General features: G+C 43.2%; 1 protein-coding gene across 1 annotated transcript in view; it reads left to right on the forward strand.

Moving 5' to 3' along the window:
• The window catches only part of RICTOR (RPTOR independent companion of MTOR complex 2), an 84,707-nt gene extending 74,435 nt beyond the window's left edge, over window positions 1–10,272 (forward strand). The window contains exons 31-38 of the mRNA XM_056847792.1: window positions 1,440–2,463; window positions 3,188–3,368; window positions 3,980–4,064; window positions 5,104–5,337; window positions 5,881–6,039; window positions 7,654–7,777; window positions 9,940–10,078; window positions 10,171–10,272. Coding sequence (XP_056703770.1) covers window positions 1,440–2,463; window positions 3,188–3,368; window positions 3,980–4,064; window positions 5,104–5,337; window positions 5,881–6,039; window positions 7,654–7,777; window positions 9,940–10,078; window positions 10,171–10,245 — 2,021 coding nt within the window. The 3' untranslated portion in view covers window positions 10,246–10,272. The remainder of the gene's footprint in view (window positions 1–1,439; window positions 2,464–3,187; window positions 3,369–3,979; window positions 4,065–5,103; window positions 5,338–5,880; window positions 6,040–7,653; window positions 7,778–9,939; window positions 10,079–10,170) is intronic.
• The last annotated feature ends 9,890 nt before the right edge of the window (window positions 10,273–20,162 follow it).

Here is a 20,162-nt window from a genome sequence, read left to right on the forward strand (position 1 = left end):
AGGGGAAGGGAAGGTGATTGTAAGCCGGTTTGATTCTCCCTTAAGTGGTAGAGAAAGTCAGCATATCAAAACCAACTCCTCCTCCTCCTCCTCCTGAAGAAAGTAATATAAAGTTGTCTGAATAAACATAATTATAGAAAAGACATTGAAAAGACTTCTGAAAACAGCAGAGGTACCACTAAATTTTTCTGTAAGAAGTAATAGATTAAAATTCAGGGAATTAAAAATAATAAATCCCAAGGATCAGGTGGTTTTGAACAAGCGTATTATGAGATGTTTGAAATATTTTTATTCCACTAATGGTCAAACCATTGAATTATGCTGTAGAAAGTTGCCCATATATAGGAATTCGGGTAGAAGCAAAAAAAGCCCCTAAAGATCCTAATATTTGAGGCTTTTAAGTCAAATTCCCCATTGAATTGGTATTCTAAAATAATGGCTGGAATGTTGGCTGAAGTACGGAATACTCTGCTGTCTGCATGTGTTGAATTACATCACACGATGTTTACTAACAAATACATGTTGTTAAATAACCATATTTTGCTATCCTAATATTTCCACAAGCACAAGACTCTATAACATGTTTTTTCACAGATTCTGAAAGCGCACTTGTTGATAGAAATGATATTGTAAGGCCCTTTGGCTCCACATTGAGGGGGAAAAGAGGGGTAGAAATTTCCACTGGGAAAATGGAGGGGAATAAGCCCTCAGAGGAAGGGGGAATGTGTTGTCCTCTAGTTTGTATGGTGTGTGTGTCCCCCAAGTCTCCACATCTCTACTTATAACAAGGCATCATTAAAACATCTCTATAATTGGTTTAGTAGCACAGATAATTGGAATTCACTTTGGTAAATATAGAAAAGCATTTGTACATCCCTTTTAAGATACAAATGAAAACTAAGCCAGAAATATGGAGAGGTTTTCTTCCTGGCATGATAGCTTTTGAAGGGTAGGGAGATATTTAAACTGAGGAACACTCAAGCATACATTTCTCTAGTCTTAACAGCTAGATTTGAGTCCAGTAGCATCTTAGAGACCAACAAGATTTTGGGGTTATGAATTTTCGAGAGTCAAGGCCTCCTTCATCTTGTTCTCCCCAATAGAGACTCCTCTGTTTTATCCTCGCAACAACTTAGTGAGGTAGGTTAGGCTGAGAGTGCGTGACTGGCCGAAGGTCACCCACTGAGCTTCCATAGCAGAAGTGGGGATTCAAACCTTCATTTCCCAGATCCTAGTCTGACACTAACCACTACACCACACTAGTACTATCATTTGCAAGGTTTCTGTATCCCTGTTCCTTCCATCTGTTCCCTGGGACTTGGAGTAGTAGCTTTACTTGTCAAAGCTTTCAAAGATCACAAAATGCAGAAGCAATTTATGTCTGCGTTATAGATTTGTAAAACTGCATTCAGCAATACAAGCTTTTATCTTAATTTCAGGTATGTTTATTTTAGAAGATGACAGAATTGGTAGCACCTCTACTAGTACCTTCTTCTTAGACATCTCAGAAGACGCAGAGCAAAATGCCTACGACCGAGCTGGGCCGCTAAAGGACAAGGATCGCAGTCCCTTAACCTTCTTCGCCTCCAGCAGGCTTGTGAAGAACCGCTTCTTAAATTCTCTGACCCTGCCCAATAAAAAGCACAGGAGTAGCAGTGATCCTAAAGGAGGCAAGCTGTCAGACAGCAGGTTGGGCTTGAGGCGAAATCGTACAGTAACTGAGCCTTCCAGCAGCATGGATTTTACCCAGGGGGATGAATTTACCCCTATATTCCGGGTGCCTAAAATCCACACTTTGAAGCTAGAAACCTCATTTGTTGGGGGCAAGCACGGCGAAGATGCAGACAGCACCCCCAGTATTGGCGAAAATGACCTAAAGCTTCCAAAAAGCCTTTGCCATGAAAACCACAGAGAAAACACCAGCCGAGAGAGGCTGATGGGAGAGGTTTCCACACAAACTCATTTCAAAAGCCGTAGCTTGAGTTTCAATACGGACACCACCACGAGCGGAATCAGTTCAATGAGCTCGAGCCCTTCACGGGAGACGGTGGGAGTGGACACTGCAAACATAGACACGGACTGTGGGAGCTTAAGTACTGTAGTGAGTACCAAGACGGTTAAGTTGCTCCATTGTTCCACCCCACAGTCCAACCACCTGCCTCTCTCAAAATCCAACTCTGTGTCCCTGGTACCGCCGGGCTCCTCGCACACCCTTCCTCGGAGGGCACAGTCGCTAAAAGCCCCTTCGCTTGCAACGATAAAGAGCCTAGCAGACTACAACTTCAGCTACACCAGCTCTCGGGATGCCTTTGGGTACGCGACGCTCAAGCGCCTGCAGCAGCAAAGGATGCATCCCTCTCTGTCTCATTCCGAAGCCCTGGCATCTCCGGCAAAGGATGTGCTCTTCACGGACACCATTACAATGAAGTCTGGTAGCCTGGACTCCCGGCTAACCCCAAACAGGTAAGGGTCTTCCTCAGGTTGATTTTGGTTTGTTAAGGCCGCAGAGAATGAGCCAGATTTTTGGGGGGGGGGGTTTTTCCAAAGAAGTGATGTGTGAATACCAGAGAGAAGCAATGTGCAGCTGGGGCTGCCTTTGAAATTTTCACCATGCTTGCTGCTACATGATTAATTCTGCTTTCCACCGTGGCCTTTGGTTTCCAATATAGCCCGTGGACCAGAGGCTCTGAGCGAAATTGTGTTTCTAAGGGTTCTTCACACATCACATTAAGGGTCAAAGCAGTTCGGGTTCTGGGAGATCTGTGATTGGCCTTCCAGCTAAAGCTCTGTTGCAGCCTGTGCAGTTAGCAGGAAACATAAATAATCCCTGTTTTTAGGGATAGTGGTAAAATCAACAAGCTTGATTCTAGCTGTATCTGAAGAAGTGAGCTGTGGCTCACGAAAGCTCATACCCAGAAAATATTTTTGTTAGTCTTTAAGGTGCTTCTGGACTCTTGCCCTTTTTGACTACTGCAAACAGACTAACACGGCTACCCACTGTGAGTTTCTCGAGGTTATTTTAGGAAACGATGCTGTATATGCTATTCTAGACACTAGTGCCTTGAATAAAATATGAAGTGTATACGTATCCAAGCTTCCTATGTTGTTAAACACTGTATTTGGGGGTGGGGATGTTTACATTCAAAATATATCATCAGGTGCTTGCTTGTTTTTGTAACTATTACAGATTCATGAGAGCTTTAAGTTATGCCTCCTCGCTAGACAAAGAAGACTTATTAAGTCCTATAAACCAAAACACACTGCAGCGCTCTTCTTCCGTTCGATCCATGGTGTCCAACGCTACTTTTGGGAGCTCCGATGATTACATTGGCCTTGCCCTCCCAGTTGACATCAATGAAATATTCCAGGTGCGTCCACATGCTCAGTGATTTTGTCCCGAGCCTTTGTATCTTCTTGTGAGGGTGTTTGTCACCTCTAGATCACTTCTCTGGCGCTCCCTCCAAATGAAGATCTCCTTTTGATATCCTGTAGTAGGCTCACACGGAGAGGTGATTAGGAAGTTCCAGTTTGCTAAACTTATAGCAATATTGGTCAACTATCCTTTTCGAATCCCTCTCATTGTTAGCAGCAGAGCCAGCATGGTGTAGTGGTTAAGAGCGGTGGTTTGGAGTGGTGGAGAACCGGGTTTGATTCCCCACTCCTCCTCATGAGTGGTGGAGGCTAATCTAGTGAATTGGATGTTTCCCGACTCCTACCCATGAAGCCAGCTGGGTGAACTTAGGCTAGTCACAGCACTCTTAGAGCTCTCTCAGCCCTGCCTACCTCACAGGGTGTCTGTTTGGGGGAGGGGAAGGGAAGGTGATTGTAAGCCGGTTTGATTCTCCCTTAAGTGGTAGAGAAAGTCAGCATATAAAAACCAACTCTTATTATTATTCCACATGTTGACAAGTATAAAGAGGACATGTTAGTTTTTTAAAAAAAACTCAGAAGCACAATTTTTTTATTTACAATATTTCAGGTCAAGGAAACTCCTTATTTCCAGAAGAAAACGATGCCTTCCTCTGATGAACGAGGAGCTCGAGTTTTCGCCCAAGATGCTGGAGGTACTCCTTTTCTTTCTTTCTTTCTTTTTTTTAATAAATAAAAAATAAACTTGGCGGCCATGGCTCTGATTCAGACCAAGATTGTCGTAGCCACAGTGCAGAGAATGCTGTATGTGTGTACCCTTTCCCCCCTAGTTTCTAGGCTTATGTTAGGGTGGCCTTTTTTTTTTCACATTTGGGAGTATTTATAGTCTATCCAAGCTTCTCCCCCACCCAAGGTGTTTGGACCCTGCCCATAGTTCCTGTCTTGGTCATTTTGAAAGATTTGGTGTTTGCTGATCATTAGTGTGGGAGTATAAAGGTAGCAAAGAAGTATGTGGTTTGTTTACTTATGACTACTTCCTCTGTAGTAAGACTCAGATGAGCAGGTGAAATTTAATAAAATGTTAATTTAGGAGCAAAGTAGATATGGAGAGAGAGAGAGAGATCTTTTTTAAAAAGACGCTAATTAGCAGCTCCATGTCATTTGTTGCTTCGAAAAACTGGTGACAGGATGGCTGGAGGAAGGAGTGCTTAACCCTTTGCTCCCATGCCATTTCAATAATCAGCTGCAAATTAGCACTGTCCCTCAACTGCCTTTCACCCATCTTCAAATCAAAAGCTGAGATGCTAATTAGTTTTTTGAAACTGCAGTGGCTCCTAATCATGGATCTCACATGCCATGCCTAGGTTGGAACTTATTTTCCATAATGGTGACCAGTGACACTGCCCTGACTTGGATAGCCCCAGGCTAGCCTAATCTCAGCAGACCTCAGAAGCTAAGCAGGGTCAGCCCTGGCTAGTATTTAGATGGGAGACCCCCAAGGAATACCAGGGTTGGGACCTGGAGGCAGGCAATGGCAAACCACCTCCAAACATCTCTTGCCTTGAACACCCCACCAAGGTCGCCGTAAGTCTGCTGTGACTTGACATCAAAAAAAAAAAAAAAAAAAAACATACTGGGAACAAATCAATTTTCTGAAAATATCACAGGGTTGAATTGGGAGCTGTACTTTTCCTTGCATGGCTTTTTACGTGGCTTAATGTAACACACCTCCAGGTTTCCCATGTGGTTCTACAGAATTAGTAAAGAGTCCCTTCCAGATACTTCGGCAGCAGATCAGCCTGACGGAGATTATGAACACAAGTCGCTCAGACGCCTCTCAGTTCCTAGAAAACATGGAAGACACCGGGCTCCAAGAGCACACAGAGGACAATTGCCTTTATTGTGTCTGCACATACATTCTGGGCTATCAGCATAACAACAAGGTCAACTCTACCTTGACTCACACAGGTGAGTTTTCCTGCTCTTGGGTTTCGGTCTCAAGGCGAGCAGTGTTTCTGCATCTCTGTTGCTGTCTCTGATTCTTCTACGAGGGCTTGGAAATTAAGAGGCCTGCTTCAGCCTGCTGTTGGTGTTCAATACTTCGCAAATATGTTTTCATATTTAGTTCTCACATCCGTGAGAACTAAAAACCTGCATTGTCGTTAAATTTAGATTAAGTGTGCCAAATTCTATGGAAGCTAACTTTTGCTTTCCTCTGAGGTCCCTTCCAGCTCTATGTTTCTATGTTTTTTGGCTGCTGGTTGATCCTTTCTATGGCTATATCTAGTATATGTATCCTTAAATACGTTTCTGGGAATCATCTTTAAGGGGAGAGTTACTTGGTATTTCCTTTGATAAATTGATTAGTTGATTTATACCATACCCTCTATCCCCGGTTATGTTCGCCATTGCACTTTCTAGTACATTCCATAACTTCAATTGTAATTACACTGTATTTCTTTCTTATACGCAAACCCATTTCATATAACTTGCACCCGAATTTGTTGTCAGAGTTTTCAGATATTCCTTATTCTGACTGGTGTGGAAAGCCCATGCATAACCATCTGGATGTGGTTTCCCAGTCCTCAAAGTTTTCCGGCATTTCAGGTTGTAGCGACGCTGTGTCCCATGGCTCAGCTAGTAGCACCAAGAGTACAGATCTTGTGATAGGTAAGTAACTTTATCACTGTATCTAAGAAGGTCGGATACAATATCTAAGTAGAACAAGTTGTAAATCTAGGGAACCCCCTTATTTGCAGACAAAACTTGCTTTGGCGGTGGGTGGGGGAAGCCAATTTAAGGGTAAAAAGCCACACCAGTTTTGTATACATTTTTCAGTGCTCTATCTTTAATCCATTTAATATTAGAGAGGACAGTACTTTAAAACTGATGGTTTTTTCCATGTAAAGTATTTACAATGTTTAGTTGACCATATTTCAGAAGCATACATAAGATTGTCACTTTAAAGGGTTTTGACCTAAATTATAACATTACTTCTGCCAAATAGCTGCACATACCTTCTCCTGGGGCTGTTTAGAAATTACTGCTTCTCTCTCTCCCTGCTCCATGCCTCTGTACCACATGCTCACATTCTTCTGTGTATAATCAGATCAGGAGTAGAGCTTGGAGCTCTTGACCTGTTCCCTCTACTGCACATAGAAGTGAGAGCGCCCAATCAGGAAAACCAGCAATGGTTTAAACACAAGATCTCCCTTGACTCCACCGAACCTCGAAAAAAGGGGGGAAATCCACCCTTAACCCCTTGGTCTGTATGGCTTGGATCCAAAGAACTGCAAACAGAGCAGTGTTCAAGTGAAGGGTCTCTGCCAGTTCCCACTGCGGTCCCTGCGCTTCCCACAAAACTGCTGTTGAGCATTGTGGGACCTTTTGAGTGTTGCGGCATTGGGGAGCAAGGCAGGAGGGGGAAAGTTGCCATATTTCCAGTTAAAACAAAGCAAAACAACTCACCCTTGGATCTTAAAAGACTGAATAGATTGGACTCAGTGGGAGGGATGCGATGTAGAGTGGAATTGGCAGGAATGTGTGTTCTTGCATAAGCTCTTGCTGAAGATAGAAACTGCAAACATCTCTCCCTGTAACTCTAATCTCCTCCGTCATTTCGATCTAAAGGTGATTTTGTTTTGCTTTAAGTGGATATGTGGCAGGTTTTTAAAAAATCATTTATACCCTGCCTTTCTCCCCAAAGCGAGGTTCTATCCTCACAAGAAGAAGAAGAGTTGTTTTTTATATGCCGACTTTCTCTACCACTTAAGGAAGAATCAAACCAGTTTACAATCTCCTTCCCTTTTCCTCCCCACAACAGACACCCTGTGAGGTAGGTGGGGCTGTGGGAGCTCTAAGATAGCTGTGACTACCCCAAGGTCACCCAGCAGGCTTCATGTGTAGGAGCAGGGAAACCAACCCAGTTCACCAGATTAGCCTCCACCGATCATGTGGAGGAGTGGGGAATCAAACTCCTTTCTCCAGATCAGAGTCCACCGCTCCACACCACTGCATTTAACCACTACGCTACGCTGACTCTACATCATTCTGTGACATAGGTTAGGCTAAAAGAATGTAACTGCCTCAAGGTCACCCATTGAGGTTCCATGGTATCGTGGGGATTTGAACCTTGTGTCTCCTAGATCCTAGTCTGGCACTCTAACCACTACTGCACAGTGGCTTTAGTTTCGTAGTGCTGTCTGCATTTTCAGCAGTATTGACATCGCCTCCTTATCAGTTTGGGTGCAATGCCTCATTTAGTCAAATTTGTTTTTCCCCAAGGAGTAAAGTCAATTCCAGATGACACCCCAGTTTGCCGCATACTACTGAGGAAAGAAGTCTTGCGATTAGTCATCAACTTGAGTAGTTCAGTTGGAACTAAGGGCCATGAAACAGGGCTCTTGACGTAAGTGGCTCTCTCTTCTTGCTACAGTTGTAGCATTCCACAAGCATTGAGTGCATCCATCAGCACAGTGTGTGGAAAGCAGAGGACATGGTGATAAGTCAAACTGCCAGGATCTGTGCTGACTAGTTTGCCTATGGAGCTGGGGAGAAGAGGGTATGTAGATGTGCTCTTGGCATCGTCGACTGCTTGGCACATATCCAGAGAGGATTCACTGGGGTTACGTTGAAGGTGAAATAATGTAAAGACTGAGTAACAGCAGCGGGTGATTATAGGGCATATCTGCTGGTGGGGGGAGTTCCCTGCTCTTCCCTACAGAACAGATTCAGAGGAAGAAGAAGGTTGGTTTTTATATGCCGACTTTCTCTACCACTTAAGGAAGAATCAAACTAGCTTTCAATCACCTTCCCTTCCCCTCCCCACAACAGACACCCTGTGAGATAGGTGGGGCTGAGAGAGTGTGACTAGCCCAAGGTCACCCAGCTGGCTTCATGGTGTAGGAGTGGGGAAACAATCCAGTTCACCAGATTAGCCTCCGCCGCTCATGTGGAGGGGTGGGGAATCAAACCCGGTTCTCCAGATCAGAGTCCACCTCTCCAAGCCACCACTCTTAACCATTACACCACGCTGGCTCTCAGATGGATCCCCAACCCAACAGCTAGCATTTCACATCTTTCCCCAAGTGGATTTCCACCCGGGCTCACTGACCACAGCTGTGCAGTTAAACAATAAAATTATCAGTGGCAGCTTCAGTTGTTGAGACCTGTTCTCATAACCCTACGCGTGTGCGTTGGCTGCTTGAAAATTCTGAGTCCTGGCCCATGTGTGTGCTGTCGTCTGCACATTCAATTCATTCCAGACCGATTTTCGACGCAGCACCACAAATGCAGTGTTTGCAGAGCCTGAATACAGTGTCAGATACCACCGATACCAGCCATAACAGCACAAGCAAATCTTTTTTCTTGCACTCGGCATGAGTTGCAGCGATCGTGAGAATTAAGCCCTTTGTCTTGGGTTAGATATTCCTTGAGACCATTTCGGTTTTGTATTGTTCTGTCCATTCTGTATTTTTCTTCCTCTTTCCCTTGGGTTTCTTCCTCTTTCCCTTGGGTTGGTCATCTGAAATTCTTTATCATATACTTGCATACAGCATTCAGTGCTTGTTCGCTGATAGGTGATACGGTAACCATCTTCAAGTACTTGAAGAGCTGTCATATAGAGAGGATGATGCGGAGTTGTTTCCTGTTGCCCCAGAAAGTCGGACCAGAACCAATGGGTTGAAATTAGATCAAGAGAGTTTCCGTCTAAACATTAGGAAGAACTTTCTAACAGTTAGAACGGTTCCTCAGTGAAACAGGGTTCGTTGGGAGGTGGTGAGCTCTTTTTCCCTGGAAGTTTTTAATCAGAGGCTAGATGGCCCTGTCAGCAATGCTGATTCTATCACCTTAGGCAGATCATGAGAGGAAGGGCATCTTGGCCATCTTCTGGGCATATTGTAGGAGTCAGATTCGCCATCCAGGCTTACAGGAAGGCTATGTGCCTGCATTGGAACATATGTTCTGATTGTTTAGCTTCTGGGGACTGCCAATGACGAAAAAGCGGCTTGTGAAATAGGATATTTACCGGAGACCTATTTTGGCTTTCACCTATGCAGCTTACAGGACCTAGAGTCTTATTCATCTTCAAGGACCTAGAGTCTCACGGACGAGTTGATGCACCTCCAAACGGAATTTATACATGTATTGCATGTTATTGCATCACTTGTAACTTTGTACAGATTTATGTGTGTGCATTTCATATTTTGAATAGACTTAACAGCATATTTTTGTCTGTATTTGTTTTCTTGCCATAAGTGCTTGAGATTTCCAGTAGCATTGCTTGGGGCACTAGATCCAATTTTGATTGCCGATTCTATGACCTTAGGCAGATCATGAGAGGAAGGGCATCTTGGCCATCTTCTGGGCATGTTGTAGGGGTCACTGGGTGTGTGTGTGGGGGAGGTAGTTGTGAATGTCCTGCATTGTGCAGGGGGTTGGACTAGATGACCCTGGTGGTCCCTTCCAACTCTATGATTCTATAATTCCCTTTCCTTCCTATTTTGATGGAGCAGTTCATAAAAAACAGTGTTCCCATGAGAAATAAGCTGCTTTCTTCTTCTCTCTTAGAATTAAAGAGAAGTTTCCCCAAGCATTTGATGACATTTGCCTTTACTCTGAAGTGTCCTACTTGTTAGCTCACTGCACCTTTCGATTACCATCTCGAAGGTTCATACAGGAGCTCTTTCAAGATGTACAGTTTTTACAGGTAAGGGAATGAGAAATCTAGCCAACAGTTGTGCTGAAGCCTCCGTATTAATTATCCTGAACCTTCATTCATCCCTGTATCATCTCTTCCAGATGCATGAAGAAGCAGAAGCTGTTCTAGCAACTCCGGCAAACCAACAAATGGCTGACCTGTCCACCGAATCCTGACCTCTCGTTCGCCACGGGTGCAGTAAACATGAAGCCGCTGGGTAGCCTTGGATGACTTCCAGTTGACCGGTCACCGACGGGAGAAGCCTGAATCGTTCGAGAAGTTCCTGGTACGTGGAATTGGAGCTACAGAACCTTCCCTCGACGGAGCTCACTTCCTCCGCCATCCGAGCCCTTTGGGGAATAGTTAAAAGCGTGAAAGTAACCGTTGAAAGAGTGAAAGTAACAATTACCAAGATATGCAAGAAGAACCAAGGACCGAACACTTGCAAAGGTTTTCATTTCACTTTTTTTTTTTAATGCAGCATCGTAACGATAAAGAGGACAATGTGCAGGGACGTGTTTTACACGGCTGACTTTTGACTTCCGTTCTGGAGAAACAGAGAGCCTTGCTTGTTTAATTCCTGGATCTCGGGAGTCAGGGTATCTTAGGCTGTATCCCGTTGTCGTCAATGGCATATGCTCTGAGCATGGACATCAGGGGGTTAATGATGGGCGGGCCTTCTGTGATATTTTTCTTAATTTTTGTAAACACTATTTGGGAAATTTCTAACGTCGGGGGCGGGGGGGAGAGAGAAGAACCTCAGTAAACTGGGGTAGTCTTAAGTTATTTTTATTGTTATGTTAACAAAAAAAATTGTGTTAGCAGTTTTGTTGCAGTTACATGTGATGATGTGGTGACTGAATCAATTAAGGAATTTCACTACAGTTTGATTTTAAGCAAACCAATCAATCTTATCAATCCCCTAGAATCAGATATTTTCTGTACATATAATGCATGTCTTTTGGGTGGGTTTTTCCTACATTAATTGCTCATCCAGTATGTAAATTGGTTGTCTAAATGTAAACCTTTTAATAAGCATGACTTCTGTCAGACAAGGGTACATACTTTATTCCAGCAAAATGAAGACATATATTCCCATTTGCTGCTTTTGATCAGGAAAGGAAGATTCACAAAATTGCTTCCACATTCCATGTCTTTACATTTCTCTTAACCACTTTGCTTCTGTCATACCCATGAAAGTTGAATACCAGTTATTGCAGTGAAAAGCCTTAAACCTGCCATGTTGAAGTAGCCGTGAGCTTGCTTTAATCCAGTGTTCTTTCAGAGACCTTTTGCACAAATTACATGATGGTGACATTGTGTAGGTCAGTTCTCCCCCCCTCCCCCATATCTTTAGCAAGCAATTCTTAAACTAAAAGAAGCATAAACTTGAAACGACACTCATTTTGTCCCAGACCAAAAGAAATCAAAGCCTCCTCTAGGATCAGATTAACTGATATATGCAAACCTGTATATACAAAAGGCCAATTACTTTAATTACAAAGGCTGTAGTGGAATGTAAGTTACTTTATAATTTCTTGTGTATGAAAATAGTTCAGCTGGACTCTACTGGGAAGAAAATGTCCACAGACTCCACCACTTCTCTCCTTCACATTTTTAAAATAAATACAAGGATCCTTTTCTCAACCTGGAATTTGCTCAAGTTGGCATATTCCTTAACTAGCGCGCTGTTATTTCTGCATTAGGATCTTATTGTTCCTAGGCGTTGTAATGTACTTTTTTCTTTTTTTTGCATATGACTTATTCCTTTATGAAATACGGCATTCTGCGCCTGTCCATACTTAAGGTTTTGCTCCACAGCAGCTGATGGAAAGGAGGCAGACCTCTATAAAAATTAAAAGTAGGAAAATCATCTCTAGAAGTGCTTGGTTCCTTCCTCTAGCATCCCATCATCTTCAGCCTCAGCTGATGGTTGGCGAATCATTCCAGCAGCATCTTTTGCCTAGTCTTAAAGAGCTTCTTATTACAGTGCTTCCTGAGTCCCTTTAGGGTAGGTTTTCTAGTCCTTGCTCTGGTTTGTTGTGCTGGACAGGTGAAGAAATGAGCAGTTGCTTGTCAAAGTCATTCCTGACGCTTCGGAGTCTTAGTTATGCAGCAGGGCGTTTCTCCCATTCTTGGTCACCATCTTGGACCATCTGAGAGGCCTGCCTATATCGTTGTGCTCGTGGTCTGAGTCGTGAGAGAGTAAGTGTAGCTGTGAATTGAAGTTTCTGGCATTGCTCATGAGCGGGCTCCTTCAGCGTTAGAACACTAGCCAATTATGAGTGGACAGTTTCATGGGAAAGTGACTGTCAATGTAGCGGCTTCTTCCCTCCCCCCTCCACCAGGAAGTTGAGAAATCTATTCAGAGAGAGTCTGGCGCTAGAGACCATGTTCCCAGGGTTGTGCTGCGAAATGCACGGCAACACCCGGTGGATGCTCGGCGGTTTCTCATCTTCCAGGAACATCACCAAAAGGCGTTTGTTGAAAGAAACCATCCAGCCACTCCATTCGTTCATAGGCTTGTTTACCTCACCCGGAACCTTCCTCAAGATGCTAGTTGTAATGCTGGTTAATGTGAGGGCGGGGGGAGCTAGGAATTTGCATCTGCCGTATCTAGATAACGACTATATCCAAGCACCGTCTCTAGACAGTATACCTAATGTCAGTCATGGTTCTTCCCATCAGGGGTCTCTTGAATTTGCGGTCCGGATCCAACCAAATAATGTCTCAGGCAGGACACCTTTAGTGGTTATATCATAATGCTTCTGAACATTTTTTGCCGTCTTTCTAAACAAGAAGAGGAGCCAGTAAGGCGTGGGGATTCAACGGCCTCTGGAGTAGTAGCCTTTGCTCAGCATCAGACAGCAAATCCCTTGCATGTCTTCCAGCCCTCTCCAGTTCCAAATTGTGACGAGTCTGATTGTTCTGTGTTGGTGTCGCAGGCTTTAGTTTCCCAAACAGGAGTGTGGTTACTTAGTTAAGACTGCAAATGCGGGTGGGATGTACTCCAGCAAGGGCGGTTCTTACGTACTAGTCCGTACAACCTGACTCTGAAGCTTGGAGGAAAATAGTACAGAGCACTAAACTCTTTGTGGTTCTCTTACCCTTTTAGCAGGTCAGATATTCTGTGAGTAGGCTATCATACTACTTCTGTATCTTGGCACCAGTTGTACTGCATGCACCTAGTTAAAGCAAAAGTTCAACATTTTCAAATGTCCTCCAAGACAGAGTGTTGAATAGCAGCTTTAGTGAGTGTCCTCCTCTCTCATCCTCCTCAGACAATCTGTGCACCCCCCTGTTTTGAGGTTGCTAATGTCTCTCCTCCAGTGAGCCACAAGTTTCCTCCTTGGACAAAATCTCCTAAAGGCGCTGATTCGAGGTTCTTTCCGAACCCGTGTGCCTTTTCTGTCCATGCTAAGCTACAAGCAAAAATACCAACCTCGGTCTCATCCCATGATTTAAACCCAGAGTAAATTCTACTGTTCAAGGGTTACAGTAGTGTGTCCCATGTATTTGGAGTTGGCAGAGAGGACCTGTAGAGAGGATAAAGTGTGCCATTTCAACTCATCCTTCTAGAACAAAAAATCTAAAGAAAGCCCTATACGAAAGCAGCATTCTTCCATCAGGTTTCTAGATACTTTCCTTTGACACAGCTCCTTGCCTGACTGAACACTAGGATCGTAAGAGGTTAGCCATCTTCCTTCCCTCGTAATCACCTAGTTCACCTTTTATTTTATATTCTGAAAAGGTGTTTTTATCATCCAGTCTTTTTGAGGGGGGAGCTTCCCAGGTTAATGCTGCTTGCTGCTTTGAAAGCCTTCGACTAGGAGGCTGCAGGAAAAGGCAGAGTGCTTCTTACAGAACTCTTCCTTCTTTTCATCTACTGAGCTGTGGAGCAAACCCATCTGTCTGGATTGAAGGTAACCCAAGGAGGACAGTAAGAACGCAACTGACCATTTCAACCTTCCTCCAAATTACTAGTTGGTAACATGGATTGCATTGAATCCTGTTTTGTTGCGTTGGAATTCTTTCAGGGACTTGAGTGGGTGTTCGCACTGGAATTAAGTTCCCGGAGTTTTTCCCTTACCCATGAGAGCCCTTAAGGATTTGTTTGGGAAGAAGGAGCAGAGGACACAGCTGCTTACTTAATAACAATACAATACTAACAGAATAGGTTTGAAAATAATTCATCAATATTTACAGAGATGTTTCGCAAAACCAAAACACCAGTCACCATAGACCAAATAGTGGTATAAACTCCAAAGGACTAGCCTAATATTCCAAGTAAAGACAGAAATAGCTGATTGTTAGTAGTAGTTGTAAATGCTACCTCAAGTTAGTATAGAGTAATAAGGTCTTTAAATTGGTTACTCTAGCTGGAGTTAATAACTCTGTATTTTTCAATTCTAGTTTCAAAAATGGAAGTAGTAGATGAAAGTGAGTTTTTATCTATATTTAACAAAACATATTTAGGTGGTGAAGCTTTCTGACCACAGGACTTAGTGAAGAGTTATTACAAATCGTTAGTGGAAAACACTGACAATGCATACCCTTCTGAACTTTTTTTTAAACCCTCCCCTTTTTCTTTTCAAACACCAACAGCTCTTGCTTCCTTTCTGAACGGAGTGTTGAACTAATTCAGTGGCGATGTTACAAGTCACCGCTGGAAACCGCGAAATAGCATCAAATGAATTTTTCAAGCGTATGTCCAGAACTCAACAGATTTCCAAATGTGTAGAGGATGTACTATACCAAACATTTCTCATGTAGTGGTTTATGCCTAGTTCCATTGGCTAATTAACACAGTATGGCGGGGATTGTACTGTGGGACCTCATGTTTGGGTAGGATTATCCACTAGGAATGCTTAGAATTGAATTGAACTACCCATTGGCAAATTTCCACTTCAGGGCCAGTTGCTAGCATCATTTTAGATCAGGCCTGTGCAATCTGTGGGAGATGTTGTGTGAGTGCTTCCGATCCCTGCATAAATACCACAACCCTCCATCACATAGTGAATTATGGTCACAGGTTAAGTTCAGCCTCCTTCAGAGTCAACCTTTTATAGCTTCCGTACACAGAGATCCACCTTAGAACCTCTCTTCAGAAAAGAGCAAGAGTGAATCTCAGGCTTGTATGTTCTTTGCAGAAGCCTAGTTCCCCACCCCCCTTCCATGGTGTTCCTCACTGGGGGGAAAGTTGAAGAGAGGACAGTTGAATATGGGAGCTCCCTTGGCCCTGGTAGGGCAAGCCCTGCAGAGAATGGTGTCCAAGCAGGCTGCAGATCAGCACAATTTGTATATGACAGCCTTTTCTGCATTCACTGTATCCTAAATAGAATTTGTTGGGGTTCTGTTTCCTGTAAGAGAATGTAAAGATAAAATAAGTATTGTGTCATACAGCCAAGCTCTTAGATTTGGGTTCCTCAGAAGTTCAGCATCTCCACTTATTGTTTGATAAGAGAGAGGCATGGAAAACCTTTAAATCTTATTACTTTTGTTGTTGTTACGTGAAAGGAAAATCATGTTCCTTTGAGACTGCCTGTTGCAATAACCCCCGGTTACCTGACCCCCTCGGGTTCCCCTTCTGTACAGAAAACCATGGCCCAGTCGAGGGGGCTGAGCATGTTGCGCGTTGCGCAGCCTTTTCCACTTGTGCTCTGCTACTATGTTATACCTAGAAGTGTGCCAGTGGTGATGGGAACATGGTAGAACCCCTTAGAAATTCTCCCTTTTTTTCTAGAAATGAAAAGAGCCTAGTGGTGGGTTTCACAATTTTATCTAGGTTTATCTTTTTAAAAACTCCAGATTTGTTACATATTTTTTTTGTTAACTTTTTTTTTAAAATCCAGTAAAGATTGTGGATTTTCTTTGGAATATTTTTGTAAAGTAGGTGAATAGCAATAGACACAGCATGCAAAACTTGCACTTTTTGCTTGAACTTGCTTGTGAAATAAACACTTATTTAATTTGATTAAAAATGTAATTTATGCCAAAAAAAAGGTAACTTGCCATTTTGCCACTTGGCATAGGTTGGATGAGCACAAAAAGATCTTGTGCTGGGTTGGGAGGGGGGTGCATTTTGTAGATGTAATGAGGGTGTACTTTAAATAGTGGTTGCCAATAATTCTGACAATGTGTATTAATAGAGATGATGTAAATTTAGTTAACTCTGAGGAGGGGAAGAAATAATGGGGGAAAATCAAGGCTTGTTTTCTCTGCCCCATGTGGTCCTATTTTCTTTTTCTTTTCTTTTTTTTAAGTTGATGAGCTGCTACATATTTGAAAGTTGTATTGTTTGTAGGTCACTGAATGGACGTTCGAAATCTGATTTATATTGTATACCTGTAACATAGAAAGAAAAAAAAGAATATTTATATTTTCTGTAAGAATATTTCATTGAGCTGTATATAATTTTAAAAGAGGCTTTGCCCCAAAATGGTTCTGGCCACTTTTGATTATTTTTTGTTTGTTTGTTTGTTTTCTTTTTATTTGGTTTTTTTGTACAGTGTGTACAGTTCACGTCTATGAAACGTTAAAAAGCCTCCTGAAGCATTATCTTAACAAAGGGATGCATTGTTAATAAACCGGACTTTAAACTTCATACGGTTGTCTCACTGTCTTCGAATGAATGTCACGATTTCACCGTACCCCTCCCACAAGAAGGTCACTGGGGTGGCCGCTGGATTAGTAATTCTCCCAGTCAAACCCCCTTCACAGGGTTGTTGAACAGATAACCTAGAGGAAACCACCTCTGAACGTCTCTTGCCTGGAAAACCCTATGGGATCACCTTAAGTCGGCTGGGACTTTACAGCCCTTTTCCACTAGATGTATTGAAATGTTAACAGTCCACAAACCACAAAGATGCAACCAGTTTAAACCACTGGACAGATCCCTAGGAGTGCATTGCATTGCTTCAACAAGAGAATACTGCTTCCAGATCTCTAGCAGGAACAATATTCTCTGGATCTCCTTGAGAAGACCATTGAAGGCTGCAGCGCCCATAACTAGCAAAATCTGCAACACCACTGTGCAAGTTTGTGCAGCCAGAAGCTGTTCTCAAGACCTCAAGAGATATGTAGTTATGTGAAGACAGAAACCGAAAAGGTTTGTGCCTTTATTTACTCCCTCACCCCTGCTGCCACCCGTAATGTTTTTTTTTTTTTTTTTTTTTTTGGGGGGGTGTTATTTTTTAAATTTTAAACATGGCTTTAAGAGGGGAGTGGACACGTTCATGGAGGAGAGGGCTATTCATGGCTACTAGTGAAGATAGATACTAATCAAGATGCATGACTATTCTCTCCAGGATCTGATGAGCATGCCTATTATATTAGGTGCTTTGGAACACAGGCAGGACAATGCTGCTGCAGTTTTCTTTTATGTGGGCTTCCTAGAGGCACCTGGTTGGCCACTAGGTGAACAGACTGCGGGACTTGATGGACCTTGATCTGATCCAGCATGGCCTTTCTTATGTTCTTAAGCTGTCCAAGTGTTTTTTGTGTCCACCAGGTGGCATTGTGAACCAGCAGTATTACTTGGGTCATAGCTGGACTAATGAGTGAGAGACGCTTTAGCTTTAAACTAAATGATCCGAATAGCTTCCACTGGTGTGAGAGCTGTAAACATCAAGAGGGGGGGCCGCTTGGATGGCCAAGATCAGCTGTTACAGAACGGGAAGGTGATTGTAAGCCGGTTTGATTCTTCCTTAAGTGGCAGAGAAAGTTGGCATATAAAAACCAACTCTTCTTTTAGAGTGGAAATGTTAGCTACTGCTTATGTCCCTGGAGAGGGCAACGTATAAATTTTTCCAAATAAAGAGACTTGAACGGGGTTGAACCTTCTTTATAGTAAAGGCAAAGGTCCCCTGTGCAAGCACCGGGTCATTCCTGACCCATGGGGTGACGTCACATCCCGATGTTTACTAGGCAGACTTTGTTTACGGGGTGGTTTGCCAGTGCCTTCCCCAGTAATCTCCCCTTTACCCCCAGCAAGCTGGGTACTGTCCTAATAATAAATAATAAGGTATGGAGTTTGCAGAGGAATATGCTACAATTGGAGACAGGATAGGGCTCAGAGGCAGAGCACATTCTTGGCAGGCAGCTCTGGCATCTCCAGTCAAGGATTTTGGATAACACGTGCTGGGAAAGACCTTTCTGCCCCTCTATGACCTTAGGCTGATCATGAGAGGGAGGGCATCTTGACCATCTTCTGGGCATGGAGTAGGGATCACTGGGGGGGCGGTGGAGGGGAGGTAGTTGTGAATTTCCTGCATTGTGCAGGGGGTTGGACTAGATGACCCTGGTGGTCCCTTCCAACTCTGATTCTATGACTCTGGAATGCCACAGCCAGTACTGAGACAAATGTTAAGCAAAAGGGACCAGTACTCTTGTCAATCAGTTTCATATGCTGTCAGAAAGTACAATTTGCAGTGATTTTATTCATTTGTTTCCATCCCCACCTTTCCCTCAAATACCAACCCACAAGGTGGCTTACAGGGTACAATAAAAACAATTCATCGGTATCCTTTAAAAAGCAGTTCAAATACATTCCGGCAAAAAAATTGGGCAAAAAAAGAGAGCAGAAAGAAACATTCCCCAAATGCCCATCAAAACTAACTGTCCTGATTCTGTTCTTGGGACACCTGCATTGATTCAATCCTGTGGAAAGAGAATTTGCCAAAGTGAGGTGTCAATTACCGAAAGGTGGCCTCCTCATATACTATCTACCATCCATAGAGGTTGGCCTGAGTGGGTTTAATTCAGGTGTCTGATAATATGTTACCTGATTAAAAACCTCCTCTGATAAAATCCACTGATGTGTTTCTCATGCAGCAACAAATCATGATTTGTCATTATAGAGTGAGCCTGGGGAATCCTTGGACTTACACTTTTGTTCCCCCGCCTACCTTTATATACAGCTAGGGAGACCATTAAGCATCGCATTAAGCATTTTATCATTTTGCACAAATCCCAAATTACGGTTTAATCTGGTTTGCAGAGCTGAGAATAAGCCATAACGAGTGATGCTTTCATTTTTTGCAAATCCCGCATGCAAAGATTAAACTTGGCTGCTTGTGATGCCTGTATTTCTTCTGAGTGGAGCAGCCATGAGGTCAATCGTGTTGATGATTTTGTTTGCAATTTAAAATGGCCTGGTGTTTTGAATGATTTTGCACCTGTTGTTTTCAGCATTCAACTTGGCCCTGTTGCCGCTGTTGAACATGGTCATAATTCACTGGAATGCTGAGCTAACAGATGCTCCGTGATCATCGCAGTGGTTCATGCATCATTTAAAATCTAAATAAATTTTTGAGTGTGTGCTGCTTTTGTGCCTATGGCATGCATCATGTTGGCTCATGCTAAGAACTGAGTGGGTTTCAGCTTCTAGGTTGTAATGTGAGGATTTGTAAATCGATCACAGTTTTATCTACCCTTCTTCCAAGGAGGCTCAGGGGCAGCGTAGATGATTCTCTCCTCATTGATCTTCACAGCCCTGGGAGTTGTTAGACTTGGATATGTACAAAGTATTTGTGATCTGATTTAGAACACTTGAAGACTACTCACAATTTTACAAATCAGGCAAAATAGACAAGACTGTTATATTAGAGATGAGCCATGCAGCTTCTTGCCTCAAACCACCACCCCTTCCTAAAAAAACATCACAGAACAAAACGGAAAGAGCTTGTTCCTTTTTCTGTTGAATGGGTTGGACAGATGGGGGGGGGTGGAGATATCTGTGGCAAAGCAGCATGAGAATGCACTAGGGTAACACTTCTGCAACATCATTTAGAGACATTCTGAGTAACTTGATATAAAATCTTTTTTTTCTGCTCTTAATTTGTGATCCAATTGTGGTTTAAAAGGAGCAGTGATGAACACATGATGCTGCCTTATACTGAGTTAGACCCCTGGTCCATCAGTCAGTATCATCTACTCAGACCGGCAGTGGCTCTCCAGGGTCTCGGGCAGGGGTCTTTCACATCACCTACCTGCCTAGTCCCTTTAACTGGAGATGCCAGGGATTGAACCTAGGACCTTCTGCATGCCAAGCAGATGCTCTACCACTCAGCCACAGCCCCTCCCCTCAAATACA

Source organism: Euleptes europaea, chromosome 4 (assembly GCF_029931775.1).
Source record: "Euleptes europaea isolate rEulEur1 chromosome 4, rEulEur1.hap1, whole genome shotgun sequence".
In the NCBI taxonomy this organism is placed as follows: domain Eukaryota; kingdom Metazoa; phylum Chordata; class Lepidosauria; order Squamata; family Sphaerodactylidae; genus Euleptes; species Euleptes europaea.